Raw genomic sequence first — 16,850 nt, 5'->3', positions numbered from 1 at the left:
TGTGTGACTGCACACCTTCCAATAAGAGGCCGTGCAGCTGTTCTGGGTCACCATGCATTCTACAGTTCAATAAGTTTTTATTCAGTATTTTAAAAAATACAAGGAGCAATTCAAATACATAAAAGTAGTATAACATTTTGCATTAATATACAGTTATTTATAAAGGCCCATATTATTAAGAAAAGCTCAGAGTATTGGATTTGTTTGTGGTGATGTATGACAATAAATAGTACAAAGTAAAAATTGAAAGAGAGAGGAAAAAAGAAGAGAAAGAAAAAAAAAAAAAAAAAAAATTTTAAAGAGAGGAGAAGACAGGAGTGTCTACATAGTAGAATGTACATATGAATCTAAAAATGACCAGGGTGATTTTTTGTTTTTCCAATTCATGGATTTACGGAGTGAAATTTTATTTTCATGTGCATATGATTCAAATCTGTGGTACATACATAGAGAGTTCCACCAAAAAGTATAATCTAATAACGAAGATGATTTCCAATTTTTCAGAATATGCATGAGAGCAGTCACAAACATGGTATCAATGAGTTTAGGAGGACAATTTGATTGCGCGAAACAGGGGTGTTGAGATCGAAGGATTATAATGTCCATAGAAATCTCTTCTGAGCAGTTGGTGATAGATTGTATGGTATTCCAGATTTTGGACCAAAAAGAACGGACCAGAGTACAATGGAAGAACATATGATCAAGAGTTCCTTCCTCTTTCAAACAGTTCCAGCAGATAGAATCTTGTTTTAATTTGGCTTTCCACATACGAAATGGGGTCCATACTGCATTCCACATTACAAAGAGCATTGATTGTGAAACTCTAGAAGATAAAAGTGGGCGGTTTGTTGAAGACCAAAAGAGTTCCCAGTCAATGTCAGAAAGTGGAATGGTTATTATATTATCCCAGTGTTTCATAGCATGATATGAGAAAGTGAAGGATTGGTCTCTTAGAATATTATAAAAAAAAAGATATAGCTTTCTCTTTTGATAGAGACCGTAAAGACCAATGGTAAATAGTATTTTTAGAAGATATGAAGTCATATTGTATCTGTACAGAAGACAGTATTTCACTGAGTATGATCCATTGTGAATAAGCAGAGGATGTTAGTAGGTATGTGGAGCAAAGTATATCAAAAGGGATTAGTTTATTAAGAGTATATAATTGATGAACAAACCATATACCTGTCCGTTGCCACCGTTTCCATGAAAGGGATTTGCCTTGGTTTTGGATATTGGGATTATTCCAAAGGGACATGAGTGGGCTAACACTAATTGAGATATCAGCTATTTTATCTAAATGATGGAGAGCATGCTGCGTTGAATTCAAAAGAGAGTATTTTCTCAAATGTCTGGGTATTGATATCGTTAATAGGCAAGAGATGTGTAAAGGTTTGCATAGAAAACATTCCATTTCATACCAATTAGGAGGGTCTTGAGAGAAGGAGTCATTGACCCAGTAAGCTCCATATTTAGTTAATGAAGCAATATAGTAGTGGTAGAAATCTGGAAAGTTAAGACCACCGTTAATTTTAGAGGCCTCCAGCTTGGCTAGAGCAATTTGAGGTTTTTTGGGTCACCATGCATTCTACCCACTGGAGAAGCTGCTCTTTCTGCTTTCTCACTGCCACCGCTCCAAATCAGCAGCAGCAGCAGCAAAAACAAAATACAGTCTGCAGGACTGCTGGCCCCGCCCCCTCTAGTGTCACTTCTTGTTCCGGGGCAGAGCCGGCAGCCATGGGTAGATCTATTGCAGTGCTGACTCTGTACCTAGCATTTGCCATCGCCAGTCTGATCCGGAAGTCCCCTGCCAAACCACAGCAGGTTACTGCTCTCTTCCTCATGCAGTGGTAGCCCTGCGCTCTGTTCTGAAGCGGTTCTCAGGATTCAGACTCACACTTTCCTTTACAGCCGCACAGGAACAGGTCAGGCTATTTGCGGTTTTGTGCCTTTTCTAGGGTTTTTTACAGAAAACCCGCGAATAGCATACAAAAAGTTATTCGTGGTTTTTCTGTATTCGCAGCCATGCTGTTCCCCCTATCACTGCAAATACAGAGGGGGAAGTGTACAGTCCCCTATTACAGTCAGTCTTAACAAATAGCCAAGTAGAAAATAACTAGGCTGAAAAAAATAACATCCCAACTCCACACTCACATGGAGAAAACAAGGAAAACACTGTTGGATACCGATTAGAACAAGAACCTTTCAGAAACGCCCCACAGTTCGCTAGCTAAACCAGTCGAACTAAATGCCACTACTCTTATAATAATAGGAAAGAATTTTCAAGTGATGTATATGAATTAATTGATGTAATATTGTACACTTGGTGTAAGTTGAATAAAGAATTGGGGGAAAAAAAAATAAACTCCCCTAACAACCAAACCAACAACTCCTGCAGAAAAAACCTATACTCTTAGTGAAAAACACCGGGGCGGGGTCTGTGCCAGTCTGGAGGGACTAAAAGAAAGAAAATTAGCAGGTGAGGACCTAATTTCTCCTTTAGCGACCCTCCAGACCGGCACAGAAATAGATGGGACGTACCAAAGCAGTACCCATCATGGGTGGGACACCAAAAGGACCGCCATAAGGACACGCTCACCAAGGCACCTTAGAGTTACTCAAGGCCTGAACCAGCTTATCCAACTCCTCCCTGAAGAGAAAGGAGCCTCGAAAGGAATGCTTAATGAACTTAGCCCTATATGCCACATCTTCTGACCAATCAAAAGGCCACAGGGGACGGACAGGTCGCTACACTAACTTGGCCATAGATAAGAAGCTCCTAGCTTATTCTTAGCAACTTCCTGATCCCCTAAGGATCAGTCAGCTGTCTGGCGGTCAAGAACTCAGACCACGGGATACAAGCCCAGGCTACCAAACAAATTGCCACCTGGACAACCAGGGCAGCCACCTCAAAACTTTGTTTAAGTAGAGCCTCCATTTTACAGTCCTGAGGGTCTCTCAGGGCTGAGCCGCATTCCACCGGTACGGTATATCTGTGTGCAATAGCCGAGACCACCGCATCAACCACAGGAGGACTTAAATGTATCTCTATCCCCATCAGGAATGGGGTAGAGTCTGGCCATGGAACGCGTCAAGCGAAAAGGCGTATCCGGAACTTTCCACTGAGCATGCACTACATCCCAAATATCCTGATGCATAGGGAAAGTGCAGGATGCTGACCAGATCGCTCTAAGAAGAGGGTCCACTATACGAGCGGGGTCCTTAGCTTCAAAGTGTAAAACTGAAGACACCTGAAGAATGAGCTCCGGCAACTCTGAAAAATCTCTATCCAAAACATCAGACCCCCAAATGGATCTTGAAAGTCCTCCCCATGATCTAAGTCCTCATCCAGTAAAAACGGATCAGCCAGAAAAGAATCCCTGTCCCAAGACACACACATCTGCTTGGACGATGGCTAAGGAGGCTGGATAGAGGCAGCAGGAGACTGATTGGGGGCAGTCATGAAAGGGTGGAAAAATCCCCAGAGACCCCTGGAACCGAAGCAGGACCCCCCAGTCGCCTGTAAATAAGTCTTGCACATGGCTAACATAAAATCAGGACAAAACAACCCCCGTGGCAATCCAGAAATCATAGCAGGATCAGAAACAGAACGGCAGATAAAGGCCAAATGGCCCATCTAGTCTGCCCATCCACAGTAACCATTATCTCTTTCTCTTTCTGAGAGATCCCACATGCCTATCTTAGAAGACATATTTAAGACCTGTTCCTGTCTGTTTAAGACAGGAGGTTGCCTGAGGCCATGGGCAAAATGGACACGCTTCCCGCCAAAACTGAAGAAAGGACCATCGCTAAACTGTCACCTGAAATAATATGCGGCACCGAAACCAAACTCAACCCCACCACTACAGAAACAATACTGCTAGCCCCGGCGGTCTGCAACACCAAATCTGCCAGACTGCTGGCAGGTGAGGACTGGGCGTCACCACCGCCTCCCTCCGAGCAGTGCATGCACGAAGGGGAGCCTGACACGCCAACACCCCGGTCCCCCTTGATGCAGCTGGAACATTTCATGCACCCGCCAGCTGCATCCATCGCTTGGCGCCCACATAAAACGCAACTGTGCTGCTTTTTTGAAGCACTCATACTGAATGGGCCAAAAACCCACACATAACACTGTACAAAACCAGCGGTGTCAGGACCATTTTATGCTCCTTTTATTTCTTGTGTATTTTTTTTTCCTTAAACTTCTCACAGCTCACCAGCTGTCTCAAGAGAGTTGATCCCACAGGCACTCTAAACTGCAGTCTGTAGCGAACAGATGGCCAGCAAGGCATACAGTTGAGAGTAATCTAAATTCAGAAAACCTGGTGAGTTTTATTTGGCATGTCTATGAGAGCTAAGAGCCAAATATCTTCCAAAAATAATAAACTTTTACTTATTCTGACAGGAGTTGGAAAAATTGGAAAAGATTGAATTATAATTTTTGGTGGAATTCAGTGTCATATTTATAAAATGGAAAGAGCATTAGCTATTCAGAAAGGATATTTTAATAAGTTTCAGGATGTGTGGGGGCCATTAATAAATCATTGTAAGGAATAGACATCATTTTTCCCTGATTAATATAAATGAAAGGATAGGGAAGGGAGGGGTTAAATTACTTGTTTTGAAGGGAAGGAAATTATTTATTATATGAAATATGTATTTGACATTTGAATGATGGGTGGGGAAGAGATAAATTTTATTTAAGGTGAAAACTGTGGAATTTCAAGTGATGTATTTAAGTTAAAATGTTATCTTCTGTGCACTTGATGTAAAATATAAAATGAATAAAGAATTAAAAAAAAAAAAAAGAAAACCTGGTGAGGTGGGAGAAATGGGGGAGGGACTCAACCTTTCAGAGTGTGGCACCCCCAAGGTGGGTAGGACACCGTGAGGGTCCCTCAAGCTCTATCTGGACAGCAAAAGGGACAAGAAAGATCCACTAAATCAGATCCAACAGCCCACACAAATCTCAGCAGACTGCACAAACTTAACACTCCACCTGCTGGAGACTGAGAAAAGACTGATTGTAATAGGGACTGTACAGCCCACTTGTACTGAAGCCAAAAGTTAGTATGTCAGTCTCCACCTTCTGGCAGAGGAGCGTAAACCCATCCGTTTCTGTGCCGGTCTGGAGGGACACTAAGGAAAATTAATTTGGACTGAGGTAGAAAATTGAGGAAAGCTAAAAGGAAGAGAAAAAAAACCTTTTTGATTAATTTTAAAACCAAAACCTTTTTCCTCAGGTCAGGACAGGAAACCATAATAGCAGTATACTGTCATGAGTAAGGAGGTTGTGGCTTCTGAAAGCTAATTGAAAAATATATTTAGTCCAATAAAATGGTATCATTTTCCATTTTTTGTTTTATTTGCATTTGTTAATTTGGAATATGTCTGTTTTTGGAAATTTACATCTGTTATCTTTATATTTTGCACAGTATAAGTGGACATACATTGCTTTCTCTTTCTGTGGTGTTACATTGTATGAAGAGTCTGGCTTCTTAATGGTTCCGTTTAATTTTTCTTTCTTTTTTTATTTTGTGGTTACTTATTCTATACTGGGTGAAGGTCTGTGTTCTGCTTGTGTGAAAGAGGCATGGTTTTCTGTTAACAACATCACAATTGATATGTTCTAATCTGGTTTGTTTAGATTTCTAAAAGGTTTATTTTTGCTCACTTCAACTCAGTTCTTTGCTTATGAAGAGAAAGTTTTGCTCAGGTCAACTCAGTCCTTAGAGGTGATATCTTCCATCCAAGGGGAGATACTTGCCAATACCAAGTGATACCAAAGGCACCTAGCAATGAAAACCAAAGCCATCCAAAGGCAAATATACTCCCAAGTCAATGTCAATCAAATGTAAAGTGAGAACATCCAGTTAAAGAGACGGGTGTGCCCTTAATGAAAACAAAGAGCAAATGCCTACTAAAGGCACCCCTCCCCTCCAATGAAGAGAGGGTGTGTCCAACCGAGGAGAGAGAGAACCTCTCTTCACGAATAAATAGTAACCAACCAAGAGGAGACACCTGTCCACAAAAGGCAAAAACTGTGAAAGCAGACGTGAAGAAATAGCTTAACATAGTAGATGATGGCAGATAAAGACCCGAATGGTCCATCCAGTCTGCCCAACATGATTCAATTTAAAAAATCTTAGCTATTTCTGGGCAAGAATTCAAAGAGTTAGAGAAGTGGGTTGGGAAGTAAGGAAAAGAAAAACACTAGCGATGTCTAAAGGATGGTTGCAAAAGAAGCTGACTATCTCAGACTCCTGATGCAGGTATTTGAGCTGAAACACAGGCTTGAGTCAAGTTCAGCGGCAGTAAATTATCTAAATGGCTGCACTTTGCAATCTCAAATCAATGTAGTGTGTCTGCCCAATTCATATTCATGAAAGCTAAGCAGATCAGATTCAAATCTCACTAACAGTCAAGTACTTAGCATACCTACACCTAAGATACCTTGGGCTACTACTGAAAGGTGCAAGCTAAATCCAAATAAATAACATACCTGCTAACCAAAGACCAGTCAGTCCACCAACAAAAGGTGGCTGGATAGCCCATTCTGTCTATTCAGCATCTCAGCTCCTTCACTTCCTCTTTACTGACTGGAAAAGGTCAAGATTATCAGGAAAACATAATTACCAGTGATGACACCTTACATTGTAGATTTTAATCTACTGAAGAATTAAAATGTCAGGAAAGGTTGAGCCTGTACAATTTAAACTGCAGCATAATCTTCCTTTCCATCCATTCTCATTCTGTGTGCATTAGATGAAGAAGAGGAGGAGGAAGAGGAAAGTGATGAAGAAATGCCACAGGAGCTTTCCCTGCATGCTGAATCTACAACTCTGACGGCAGACCCCCTGGAACCTCCCACTAAGCTGGCTCGGACTGGGGCGATCTTTGTGCATGCGCCTCCCTCCACCTAACCGACCCCATCTGCTATTGAGACCTAAGCACCAATGCTTGTTCCTAGAGAGATTTCCTAGTAACAACACTGGAACCAAGGCGAGGAGGAGGAGCACTTGCCCGGCAGTGCACCATATACACCAAAGGCTTCTCTGGGAGCACATGTAGATATGTGTTTATAATGTCGTCGATGAAATGTGCTATATGTATATACACATAACCCAAACTGTGTGTGAGTGTATATATATTTGTCATTACCTGTATGTGTGTATATATATATATACTTCTGTAAAATTATTTGTGCAAGTGGAGTGTGCACAAGCTGACTAGAGAAAGCTATGATTGTCTCATGCCTGAGGCATGTCCAGTCTCTTGTGGGAAGGGACATGGAAGAGGGGGAAGGTAGCAGCAATGATAAGAGGAAGAGAGGGAGCTCCAGCTGTGTAGCCACTTGCTATGGCAACCAGAGAGAGCATTACACACAGCATAAATGCACTGGAACAGTTCACTGGGAGTTTGTTTTGAACCTTTCCACTGCTCTTTTCTTTGGGCCCTCTGCAAGATCTTTTCCAGGCTGGGAAACATATCAAGCAGCTATGGAGTGCATTGCTTTCAGGACAGCTTAGTAATGATGGCCTCTCCAAGCTCTTAGGTGCCTTATGTGCTGTGCTTCTGTCACAGTCACTCAGCAGAGCTTAGCACTGCCATGACTCTTCCCCAAAATGAGTTTTGGAGAGTCCTGCATTCCTACTGCTGCAAGTGGCAGGCCAGTGCACCCCACATGTATTCTCGAGAAAATCCCCTGCTTACTGGTGCCAACAGCTCAACCAGTGGTTGTCTTCATGAATTGTCCACTAAGAAGGCTCTAGGCTGTGCTAGTCCTACTACATCCAGCACTAAGGAGAACTTGGTGCCCAGTGATTCCTCTGACCAGACGCCACTTAGCAGTGGCTGGAGAGAGCAGCTGCAGGGACTGTTATTACCTTACTTTGGGTTCAGACACAAACAGCCCAAGTTATCAGGGAGGTGTACTGCAGAGGGGGCTGCTCCTCTCCCCGGGAGCTGTCATGCAGCAGTAGATATTACATTTTCAGGACTGTGCTTTCATAGCTATTAGCAATCCATATGACTGTTGTGAGATTTGTGCTGATAGAAACCACTTAACTATTTGGAGATTTTCTCCCCAACCATCATGGCCTTATCTGTTTGAGTTTTCCACATGATTTCAAACTGTGCCTCGCTGTCGCTTGTAGTTTTGACCCATGCCTCTCCGCGTGGCCTTTTGGAGTGGATCGGATGTCGGTGCTGGATGTGAAAATGTGTTGTCTCCTTTTCTACCTTTTGTAGTATTTCTTAAATAAAGGCTGCTGTGTTCTTTATTTAGCCAGGCTTCTGCCTTATTGCATGGTAGAGGAAGAGGAACTTGTGAAGTTTAAGATCATTTTATTTATAGACAATATGAAGAAAACCAATTCTAACACAAAGCAAAACTTAGCACTGCGACTACAAATTGAGCAGACTGGCATCCGTTCAGCACCCTCGAGGTAGCTTGCAGTGCTCAGAAAAGTTCCCAGTTACAAAGCTGAGCCATAAACTTTACAACCTCTTTTTCTCCATTCTCCAACTAAAGTATTCCTGCTCCTTCACGTCAGAAAGTAATCCAGGAAGGAAAACGTGCAGACTGGTCCTCCATCCTCACAGCAGCTCTTTCCAGATCCATTGGAACAAGAAGCAGAGTTGAGAAAAATCACGCCTTTTTCCCATATTCTTCCTCTTCAGCCTATTTGGATAACCCTCTCATCAGAGCAGTCTCTTGTTTAATAAAAAGGACCCAATCCGCACTAAGAGGTAGTGTTAACATCTGAGAGAAGGCCTGCGTTATAATACAATCCACATATACCGGACATTGTCTGCTAAAACCTTCAAGGAGCAACCTGGAAAGAGAGAAAAGCATCAATTAGGGACAGGTTGTCAGCAGCCTTCCCAGCAGCCGCCAACAGGGCTCCCCACTGCAGCTACCTTTGTGAAGAGTCTCATTGTTCATCCTGTTCACATATCGGCCACTGCTTTCCGGCACCAGCCATTTCATCACCGTATCCACACAGCTTTTTCGATAGGAGCTCCAGACACTGCCGCTACAGAAGGATGAGATGAAATGAAGCATGGGCCATGGCTCAAGAGAAACTGCTATACAAAATCATCTACTTCTTATTGACCTTGTGAATCTCCCCACCCAGCTCACCTTGTCTGCCCTCGCACCTCTGTAAGATCCCCTACACCAACTGTGACAAAAATGCCAGTGTTCAAGTCCCAGGCTACTTTTAAACTTGTATGATATGTCTTGGGCCTGAAAAAGAGGTGGGGGAGGGAGAAACAAAATCTTAAATGTGAAAATGTTACTAGCAAGATGCTCAATGAGACAGAAGTCCTCTTCAGCTGCAGGCACTCACCTCAGCTGGCCCTCCTCAGCAGCAGCAGGAAATGCCAAGAGCAGTAAACCAATGTTAATTATTACTTGGTTGGTTTCAGGACATACCTACAAAACATTTTCAGGTTTGATTGAGTGGCAGGATCGAGGTACCACCAAGTCATATATCATCCTCCCCTGCCTCTGAAGATTTCCTTCATGCCAATGCCTCCCCCCTTCTACCTGCGACCAAAATCCTTCTGCTGACTCACTTACCTCTAATATCACAATATCGTAATCACTAAAAGAACAGAACTGTTTGTACCAGGATGCATCATTACGGATCACCTCATTAATAACGTATTCAAAGTCCAGAGTCAGCTGTTCCACTGTAAGATAAGGACCCTGAGGGAGAGGAAGGAGACATTATTAACCTGCAAACACAGCCAACGTTATCATCATTAACTCCTCCCCCAACTGCTTATCCTAGGGTTTGTCCATCACTTCTTTACTACCAAAGAGCTTGTTGGCTCCATCACCCTGTGAAAAATTCTTCCCCATGTGCCCCTCCAGCCTTACACCATGACCCCTGATTCTGGGACTAGCCAGTCACCTGGAGGCAGGCTTGCTCTTTCATGGGTTTCAGATTCCTTCCTCTCAGGTCAGTAACCACAAATGGCAGAGAAATTTTATCATCCTCATACTCTGAAATTAAAAATACACAAGTTAGAGCTGTGAAGTTGGAGACTAGTCTCCCCACCCCCTGCAACTCTCATCTCAGTTCCTCTGCCTGGAGCTTCCTGACTCTACTACAAGGCTTCAGCATTGCTCTCGTGTGCTGCTTTTCCTCCAGCAAGACAAAAGGCACCTCAGCAGCTTCAAACTTTGATTTTGTTACAAGCCTAGCCAGTACTCCATGTTAAGTGCATAGGAGAAAGGCTGCACCCACCACTGTTGTTCTCACCCTCTTCCTGCTCCCCTGGCTCCAACACATAGCGCAGTTTTGTGTAATTCACGTAGCCTGGCTCCGTGGGCTGTCTCTCCAGTGGAAGGCTGCCCTCTTGCACAGTCCTTTCTCCAAGATCCTGTGCAAAGGATTGTGATAGATGCCCCTGTGGAGTGCTTCCTGCACAGGGTTCTACCTCTTGCCTTTGGAAGGCATTGTCTGACATGGTGTATGAAATCTCATCTTTTCTGAGCAGGGAAGAGCCAGCTGCTTCCTTGGCCCTCCGGAAAAGGTCAGCTACAAATTCTTTGGCCTTTGCTATGGAAGGGGACAGCTCCGGGGCCTTCCTGTTGCTCTCATTGGAGGAGCTGTGGCAGGGACAGCTGCCCTCCTCTAGAGGCTCCCCAAGCTCTGTGGCTCCTGTACATGTCTCTTGCTCAGGCTTCTCCCACTCCTCTTTACTGTATAGAATCTGGCAGTATTCTCCAGTCCCTAAAACACAGCAGAGGGGCAACATATTACTGAGCTTCGGGTACTTTGCAAGCTCATTCCTTCCTAGCATCCCCTTCCCACCACGTTTACCTGCCGTGTGTACAGAGACAGCACACGCTACCAAAGAGTAGCTGGTGTTCAACAGCACCACCTGGTCCTTCTTGAGCTGAAAGGCCGGTTGGAAGGTAGGGAAGGGATACACCACCTGGTACTTGGTGTGGAGCATGAAGCCATGCTCCAGGCAGTGAGTCTGCAAGTCACCTGAAATCAGACAGAAAGGAACAACAAACATCTTGTAGCCAGCACAGTGCCACCGCTTGCTCATTCATGCTCGTTCTTACCTGGGTGGGCCAGTGCTGCATCTCTGCAGGCAGCACAGTATATGCTGGGAGGCATGGCCACAGTACTAACATAAATGTCCCGGTGGTTCTCATCGCTCATCATATTCATTAACATTCCATTAGCTGAGGTGCTGAAAGGAGAAAGAAGAGCTAAGGAAGCTCCTCCCCCAAAACATAAGGCGTACAATATCAGTGCTTCCCAAACTGGGGTCCAAGTACACACTGCTGCCACTAGGGACACCACCACTGCTTTTATTGTCTGAATTTAAGTGTGAAAATTGGGTCATATAGGATAAATGTTTGGGAAGCACTGCACTACACAGTAGAGGACCTACTTAAAGCCAAAAATGATGATCTTGGAGGAATCGCTGGGCCACTCACACACTGTCAGGTAAAGATCACTGTAAATTTCCTCATCCTGAAAGAGACGGACTTCTCGAACCTGCAAGAGGAACAAAAGCACCCATTACTCCTGGTTCTCATTTTGCATGCCCCCCTCCAGCAGACTTTTCACATTATGCACCCCTCACAAACTCCAAGCTTCTTCCCTAACTCAAGAAAGCAGCATCATTGTCGATGACTATTCTGGAATCAGGAGCTTTGTGGACAGAGCTTGGTTTCTGTTGACATATATTGGGTCTATATATCTTTCATAGCTGAAAGATAAAAGGTATGTACCAGTTTCAGCTTGCTGTGAACGTTGAATTCCCACCAGTAGAGGTGATAGATGTAAAAGGAGAAGGAAAAGTCATCATCCAAAACTTTGCTGGTGTAGGAAAGGACGTAGCGCCCACACTTCAGGAACCCCAGAAATATGTGTCTAGGATAGAAACAAGAGGGGTCATATGGATACAGAACACAAAAGGAGGAGATGCGAGCAAGACAGCATCAAAGTTGCTCTACTCACCCTGCTCGAAGGAAGTCTTCATCAACAATGTTTTTCAAAGAAACGCAGACTCGAGGCGGCAGCTTGCGGAAAAGCCGGGGGGAAAGCTGCCCGCTTATCTGGAAGAGATGAGAAAGGAAAAAAGCCCCTAAATCTGTCATTTGTCTTTTTAAAGAAAAACAGTTCCATTCCTATCTGCAAGATCCCAAGGCACTTTGCACCCTAGCAAGGGCTCTTGCCACCATTATACTCCTTTAAGCGCTGCCCAGACTCCTGTTCAACATCAAAACACAGGTCCCAGACTACTACTTCTCTCCCACTGGTGTCTAGTAACAATGAGAAGGTAAATCCCAGCAAGAACCACAATGGGACTAACTTTTTGGTAAGTCCCACAGTAATATAAACACTTTTCTACACACACACCCTAAAGAATTCCCTGCTGCCACCTCTGAAACCCAAAAGTCTCATGCAATTCTCGAGCCCTGCACATTTTGCCCACAGAAGGAAGCGGTTAAAGGCAGCAGAAGGGAGATTTTGGCAGGTGGTGGTCCGAGACACACTGATCTTCACAGCTAAGCATTCCCATTAAAACCTGTTCAGCTAGCACTTCTGCACTTCCATCCTAAATATCTAGGCCCCCTTACATGTGCCTGGCTGCTTGGAAGCATGTGCATGACAGAAATCCAGGACAAACACCTGTACTTACTAAACCACACACACACATGCACAACAAAGCATGACATAGTGACTGAAGGGACACAGCATGCCATACCAAGGTATCCCAAAGCTATAGCACATAGTCCTACGCTCAGTCTTTAAAAAGTGATGGTCACCTAAATGTTATGTTAATCAGGTTTTCTATTCCGCCTTTACCTTTTCAGGTTGGGTCAGTTGCCCAGAAGTTACAATGGACATTCAATAGAGTTGCTAGTGCAAGCAGATCAGTGCAGTTAGGTCATCCTTGCGCTGCTTTTTTTTGTCCCAGGCGTTGCATTAGATAGTTTAGAAATGGGCTTTTTATAATTACCATTTCAGTTACTTCAGAGGTGCTTTTAAAATTCTTAACCTGAGATAGTGGCCACAAGATTGTAGTGTAGGTGGCAGTTGGTTCCAGCATTTTACTAATTGATATTGGATGGATAAGGTAATTTGCCTGGTAGATTTTATATTGTTGCATGCTGGGAATTTTACATGGAAAAGATTTCTGGTGGAATATCTATTGGAGGCACTTCTACTACTATTCATTATTTCTCTAGCGCTATCAGACCCTGGAGTAGGGTGGCCCACTCTGTTAGGTAGTCTATCGCATTCCCACTTAGGATTTTAAAGGCAGTGATGCCTAATTTAAACATGATCCTTGTGGTTATGCGCAACCAAAGTAGTTTCATAAGAGTAGGACTGTAGGTGTTCCATAATCCGTATACGAGTCTTACCGCTGCTTTTGAACTAATTGAAGACACGATGGTAATTTTTCAGAGCAGAGAACTACTGTAGCAATACATTACAGTAGCCCAGTTGAGATAGAATTAGGGATTATTGTTAGGTGTTTTTTTTATACCACCTATCAAGATTATCTAAGCAGTTTTATAATCAGGTACTCAAGCATTTGCACTAAGATTCGGAAAGGCTCCATTTCAAAGTATTTTTTGATGGATTTTAGCTTTCTCATCACAAGGAAAGATTGTTTTATTATTGATTGTATGTGGCTTTTCATGTATCAATTTTATCAATGTTATCAATTTTTACTCCTAAAATTCAGGATTGTAGTTCTAATGGAAAGTCTGAATTGTCTACTGTAATTCTCGGAGTGCAGTGTGAGTCAGTCGAGGGTCCTAGCCCTGTTTTCAACTGTGGCCAATCCAAATCACAAGTATCTGGCAGAAATCTCATATCTATCTCAATAGAGACTATGGATTTTTCCTCCAGGAACTTGTCCAAACCTTTTTTTAAACCCAGTTATGCTAACCGCTATTACCACATCCTCTGGGAAGAGTTCCAAAGCTTAACTATTTAGTCAATGAAAGAGAAACCTAAACTATAGCAATATGATGCTAAGTTCCACATTAGGAGTCACCAATCAGCAAAAGGATCTAGGTATCATTGTTGATATATTGCAATGGCAGCAAAGAAAGCAAATAGAACATTAGGAATCATTAGAAAAGGAATGGAAAAAAAATGAGAATGTTACAATGCCTTTATATCACACTCCATGGTGTAACTGCACCTCAAACACTGTGTGCAATTTTGGTCACTGTATCTCAAAAAAGATACAGAGAAAGGCTATGAAAATAATAAAGAGGATGGGCCTATGAGAAAAGGCTAAAGCAGCTAGGACTCTTCATCTTGGAGAAGAGGCAGATGAGTGGAAAAATGATAGAAATCTATAAAATACTGAGTGAAGTGGAAGTGCATGTTTACTCTTTCCAAAAATACTCGGACTAGAGGACATGCAATGAATCTACTTCTTTTCTCAATAACACTTATACAGGTTGGAAAATCTACCCAACAGCAATCCCCTTACTATAGAGATCTCAGTAAAATCTTCCGCTCTTCTATCAGTCATCGGATCACTTGCAAGATAGTATTAGTGATGTGCAAGACACTGAATGCCAAACCAACCTATCTCATGCACTAACTCACACTCCTACATACCTTGTTGATCTCTTTGGTCTAGTAACCAAAGTCAGCTTGTCATCCCCTCCTACCAAGAACTGATACACAAACACATCCACTGTGTTATTTTTTTCTGTCCAAGGACCTTGTCTCTGGAACACATTGCCAATCCTACTTGGGAATCCAACATCCCTTGAAAAATTCAAATCAGAACTAAAATCCTTATTCAGAGCTGCCTACCCATAAAGTATTGCCTACCTAAACTTCAAGTAAGGACAGACCTCCAGGATACAGTATGCTCCTTTTCCTTATGTTCTGCCATCCTCTCCTGTCAGAAATTGTAGTTCATCTCCCATCCCTCATTCTCATGTTTGTGTAATGTGTACACAATACCCCTTCCCTTTTAGAATGTAAGCCACCTAGAAGGCATTGACTATTGTGCAGGGTAGTAAGCCCATATTAAGCTTGAAAGGCACAACTTAAAACAAACTGGAAAAAATATTTCTTCACTCAATATCTCTTGGAGAGAGCGAAAGAGCCAATACTGCGGATGGGCAGACTGGATGGGCCATTTGTCCTTTATCTGCCATCATGTTTATAATTAGACTCTGGAATTCATTGCCAGGGAATGTAGTAAAAGCAGTTAGCTTAGCAGGGCTTAAAAAGGGTTTGGATAATTTCCTAAAAGTCCATAAGCCATTATTAAAATGGACTTGTGAATGTCCACTGCTTATTTCTAGGATAACACTGCTTCTATTCTAAAGATTTGATCCTTAGCACCGTACTCCAAAGACAATCATAATACTGTACTATAAATAATCATGAAAACAGATAATCCCTCTCCAAATATGCATTACTCATCTTTAGCTAGAATCAACACACACCGCATCAGTTCCAAGACAGGAATCCCTGCTAAAATACTAGCGTTTAATAATGTTACACTGATCCCATCTCACCACCCTACAAAAATACTTGGCAATGGGTGAACATTAAAGATTCTTCATGCCAGGAGTGGTCACAGATGCAAAAGGAAAGCAAGTGACACTCAGATTTGGCTCTTTAAAATGCGTTAAGCCTTAGGGCCACGAAGTTAAGCATGAGCTGCTCGGTCTCCCAATTCACCACAGTCGGTAGCCCAAGCCTTCTGCTGCCACAAGAGGCCTAAGCAAAGCGGTACCTTCACGCGCTCCAGCTGCCTGACGACGTGCTCCTTCCTTCGCCATTTCTTGGCGCTTCCACCGCCCCGCTCCGATTTCGAGCTAGGCGCCATTTTCCCCGCCGATCTTCGCTTCCGGAGTCGCCGAGCCCCGCCGCAGTCCGCCGATTGGCCCGGGCTGCTGCTCGCGCCCACCTCTCCTCCTGATTGGCACGCTCGTCCGCTCGCCGCCGCCGATTGGCCGCAGCCCTGCTGTCTCCGCTGCGGCCAGTCGAGGGAGAGCCTCCGTCTCCGCGCTTGGCGATTGGCTCTGGCTGGTGACACGTGCCCCTACTCGCGACTACGGCGCTCCGTTTCCCTGGAAACCGGCTGGCGGTACGCGCCCCGCCCCGCCCCTCCGAGATGAGCTCTGGGTGGATGAAGCTGCCCAGGGGGAGTCAATGGCAGGAAAGAAGTTGGCTTCTCGGGTCTTGGAAGGCCTCCGCGCATGTGCAGATGACGCCATCGCGCAGATGCACGTGGCAGCGGCCAATCTCCACACATGCCCAGAGGCCACGACTGCTGTGGATACCGCGAAGGTAGGTGTTCGGTCTGGGCCTCTGCTCAAAGAGCTTTTGCCTTTGGCCGGGGATTCAGTTTCAGGCAAATAGAAAATGACTTGTAATATCTAGAAATTAATCCAAATCATAGTTATGGACCCAGCCATATCATTCTTCCAAATTGCAACCAGGCAATACCAACACTCTCCAGACAGTCTCCCTGCTGCATCTTCACCTAGGGACAACAACCCCCCCCCCCCCACTCCAGGCAAGCTCCCAACCTTCAATCCCACTTCCACATCCTCCAAACTCTCAGTCCCAGGTAAGCCAAAGCCCATCCCCACCATGGGTTCTGCTTCCTTCCTACTCTGCTCCACAGGCTGCCACTACCTCAGAGCTCTCCCTCATGCTGACTTTACAGTCTCTGCTTTGCTTGCATCCACAGGCAGTCTCTGAAGCTTCCAGAGGCCACCTCTCATCATATACAAACCAAATGTTTGCAGATACAATTCCAGCGCAGTGGCTACCTCATGGCAGACTGCCATATTCTTTCTCCATGGCTGT

The 16,850-nt window shown here is 44.0% G+C and overlaps 2 protein-coding genes across 11 annotated transcripts in view; one reads left to right on the top strand and one right to left on the bottom strand.

Moving 5' to 3' along the window:
* RFX1 (regulatory factor X1) overlaps window positions 1–8,285 on the top strand; it is a 155,275-nt gene extending 146,990 nt beyond the window's left edge. For all 10 annotated transcript variants that reach the window (XM_033923957.1, XM_033923960.1, XM_033923959.1 and 7 more), the window contains one exon: window positions 6,769–8,285. In XM_033923957.1, the coding sequence (XP_033779848.1) occupies window positions 6,769–6,926 (158 nt within the window). In that variant the 3' untranslated portion in view covers window positions 6,927–8,285. The remainder of the gene's footprint in view (window positions 1–6,768) is intronic.
* Window positions 8,286–8,329: 44 nt separating this feature from the next.
* DCAF15 (DDB1 and CUL4 associated factor 15) lies at window positions 8,330–16,149 on the bottom strand. The gene is made up of 13 exons (XM_033923969.1): window positions 15,769–16,149; window positions 12,000–12,097; window positions 11,771–11,912; window positions 11,428–11,534; window positions 11,093–11,223; window positions 10,842–11,012; window positions 10,278–10,751; window positions 9,927–10,018; window positions 9,590–9,718; window positions 9,357–9,442; window positions 9,149–9,253; window positions 8,926–9,041; window positions 8,330–8,840 (listed from the first exon to the last, which is right to left on the bottom strand). The coding sequence occupies exons 1-13, from the start codon at window positions 15,859–15,861 to the stop codon at window positions 8,785–8,787; spliced, it is 1,800 nt and encodes a 599-aa protein (XP_033779860.1). The 5' UTR covers window positions 15,862–16,149; the 3' UTR covers window positions 8,330–8,784.
* Window positions 16,150–16,850: the final 701 nt, after the last annotated feature.

The sequence above is a fragment of the Geotrypetes seraphini genome, chromosome 16 (genome assembly GCF_902459505.1).
Source record: "Geotrypetes seraphini chromosome 16, aGeoSer1.1, whole genome shotgun sequence".
NCBI classification, from domain to species: Eukaryota; Metazoa; Chordata; class Amphibia; order Gymnophiona; family Dermophiidae; genus Geotrypetes; species Geotrypetes seraphini.
Note: the sequence above shows the minus strand (reverse complement) of the source record. Positions and strands in the feature narration are given on the sequence as shown.

What these genes read in the sequence shown, in the direction of transcription:
- DCAF15 (XM_033923969.1), bottom strand. Translation starts at nt 15,861, where the DNA reads ATGGCGCCTAGCTCGAAATCGGAGCGGGGCGGTGGAAGCGCCAAGAAA. An exon ending in GAGGTGCGAGGGCAGACAAG is followed by an intron (nt 9,042 to 9,148) that starts GTGAGCTGGGTG and finishes ATCCTTCTGTAG; the next exon opens with CGGCAGTGTCTGGAGCTCCT. An exon ending in CAATGAGACTCTTCACAAAG is followed by an intron (nt 8,841 to 8,925) that starts GTAGCTGCAGTG and finishes CTCTCTTTCCAG; the next exon opens with GTTGCTCCTTGAAGGTTTTA.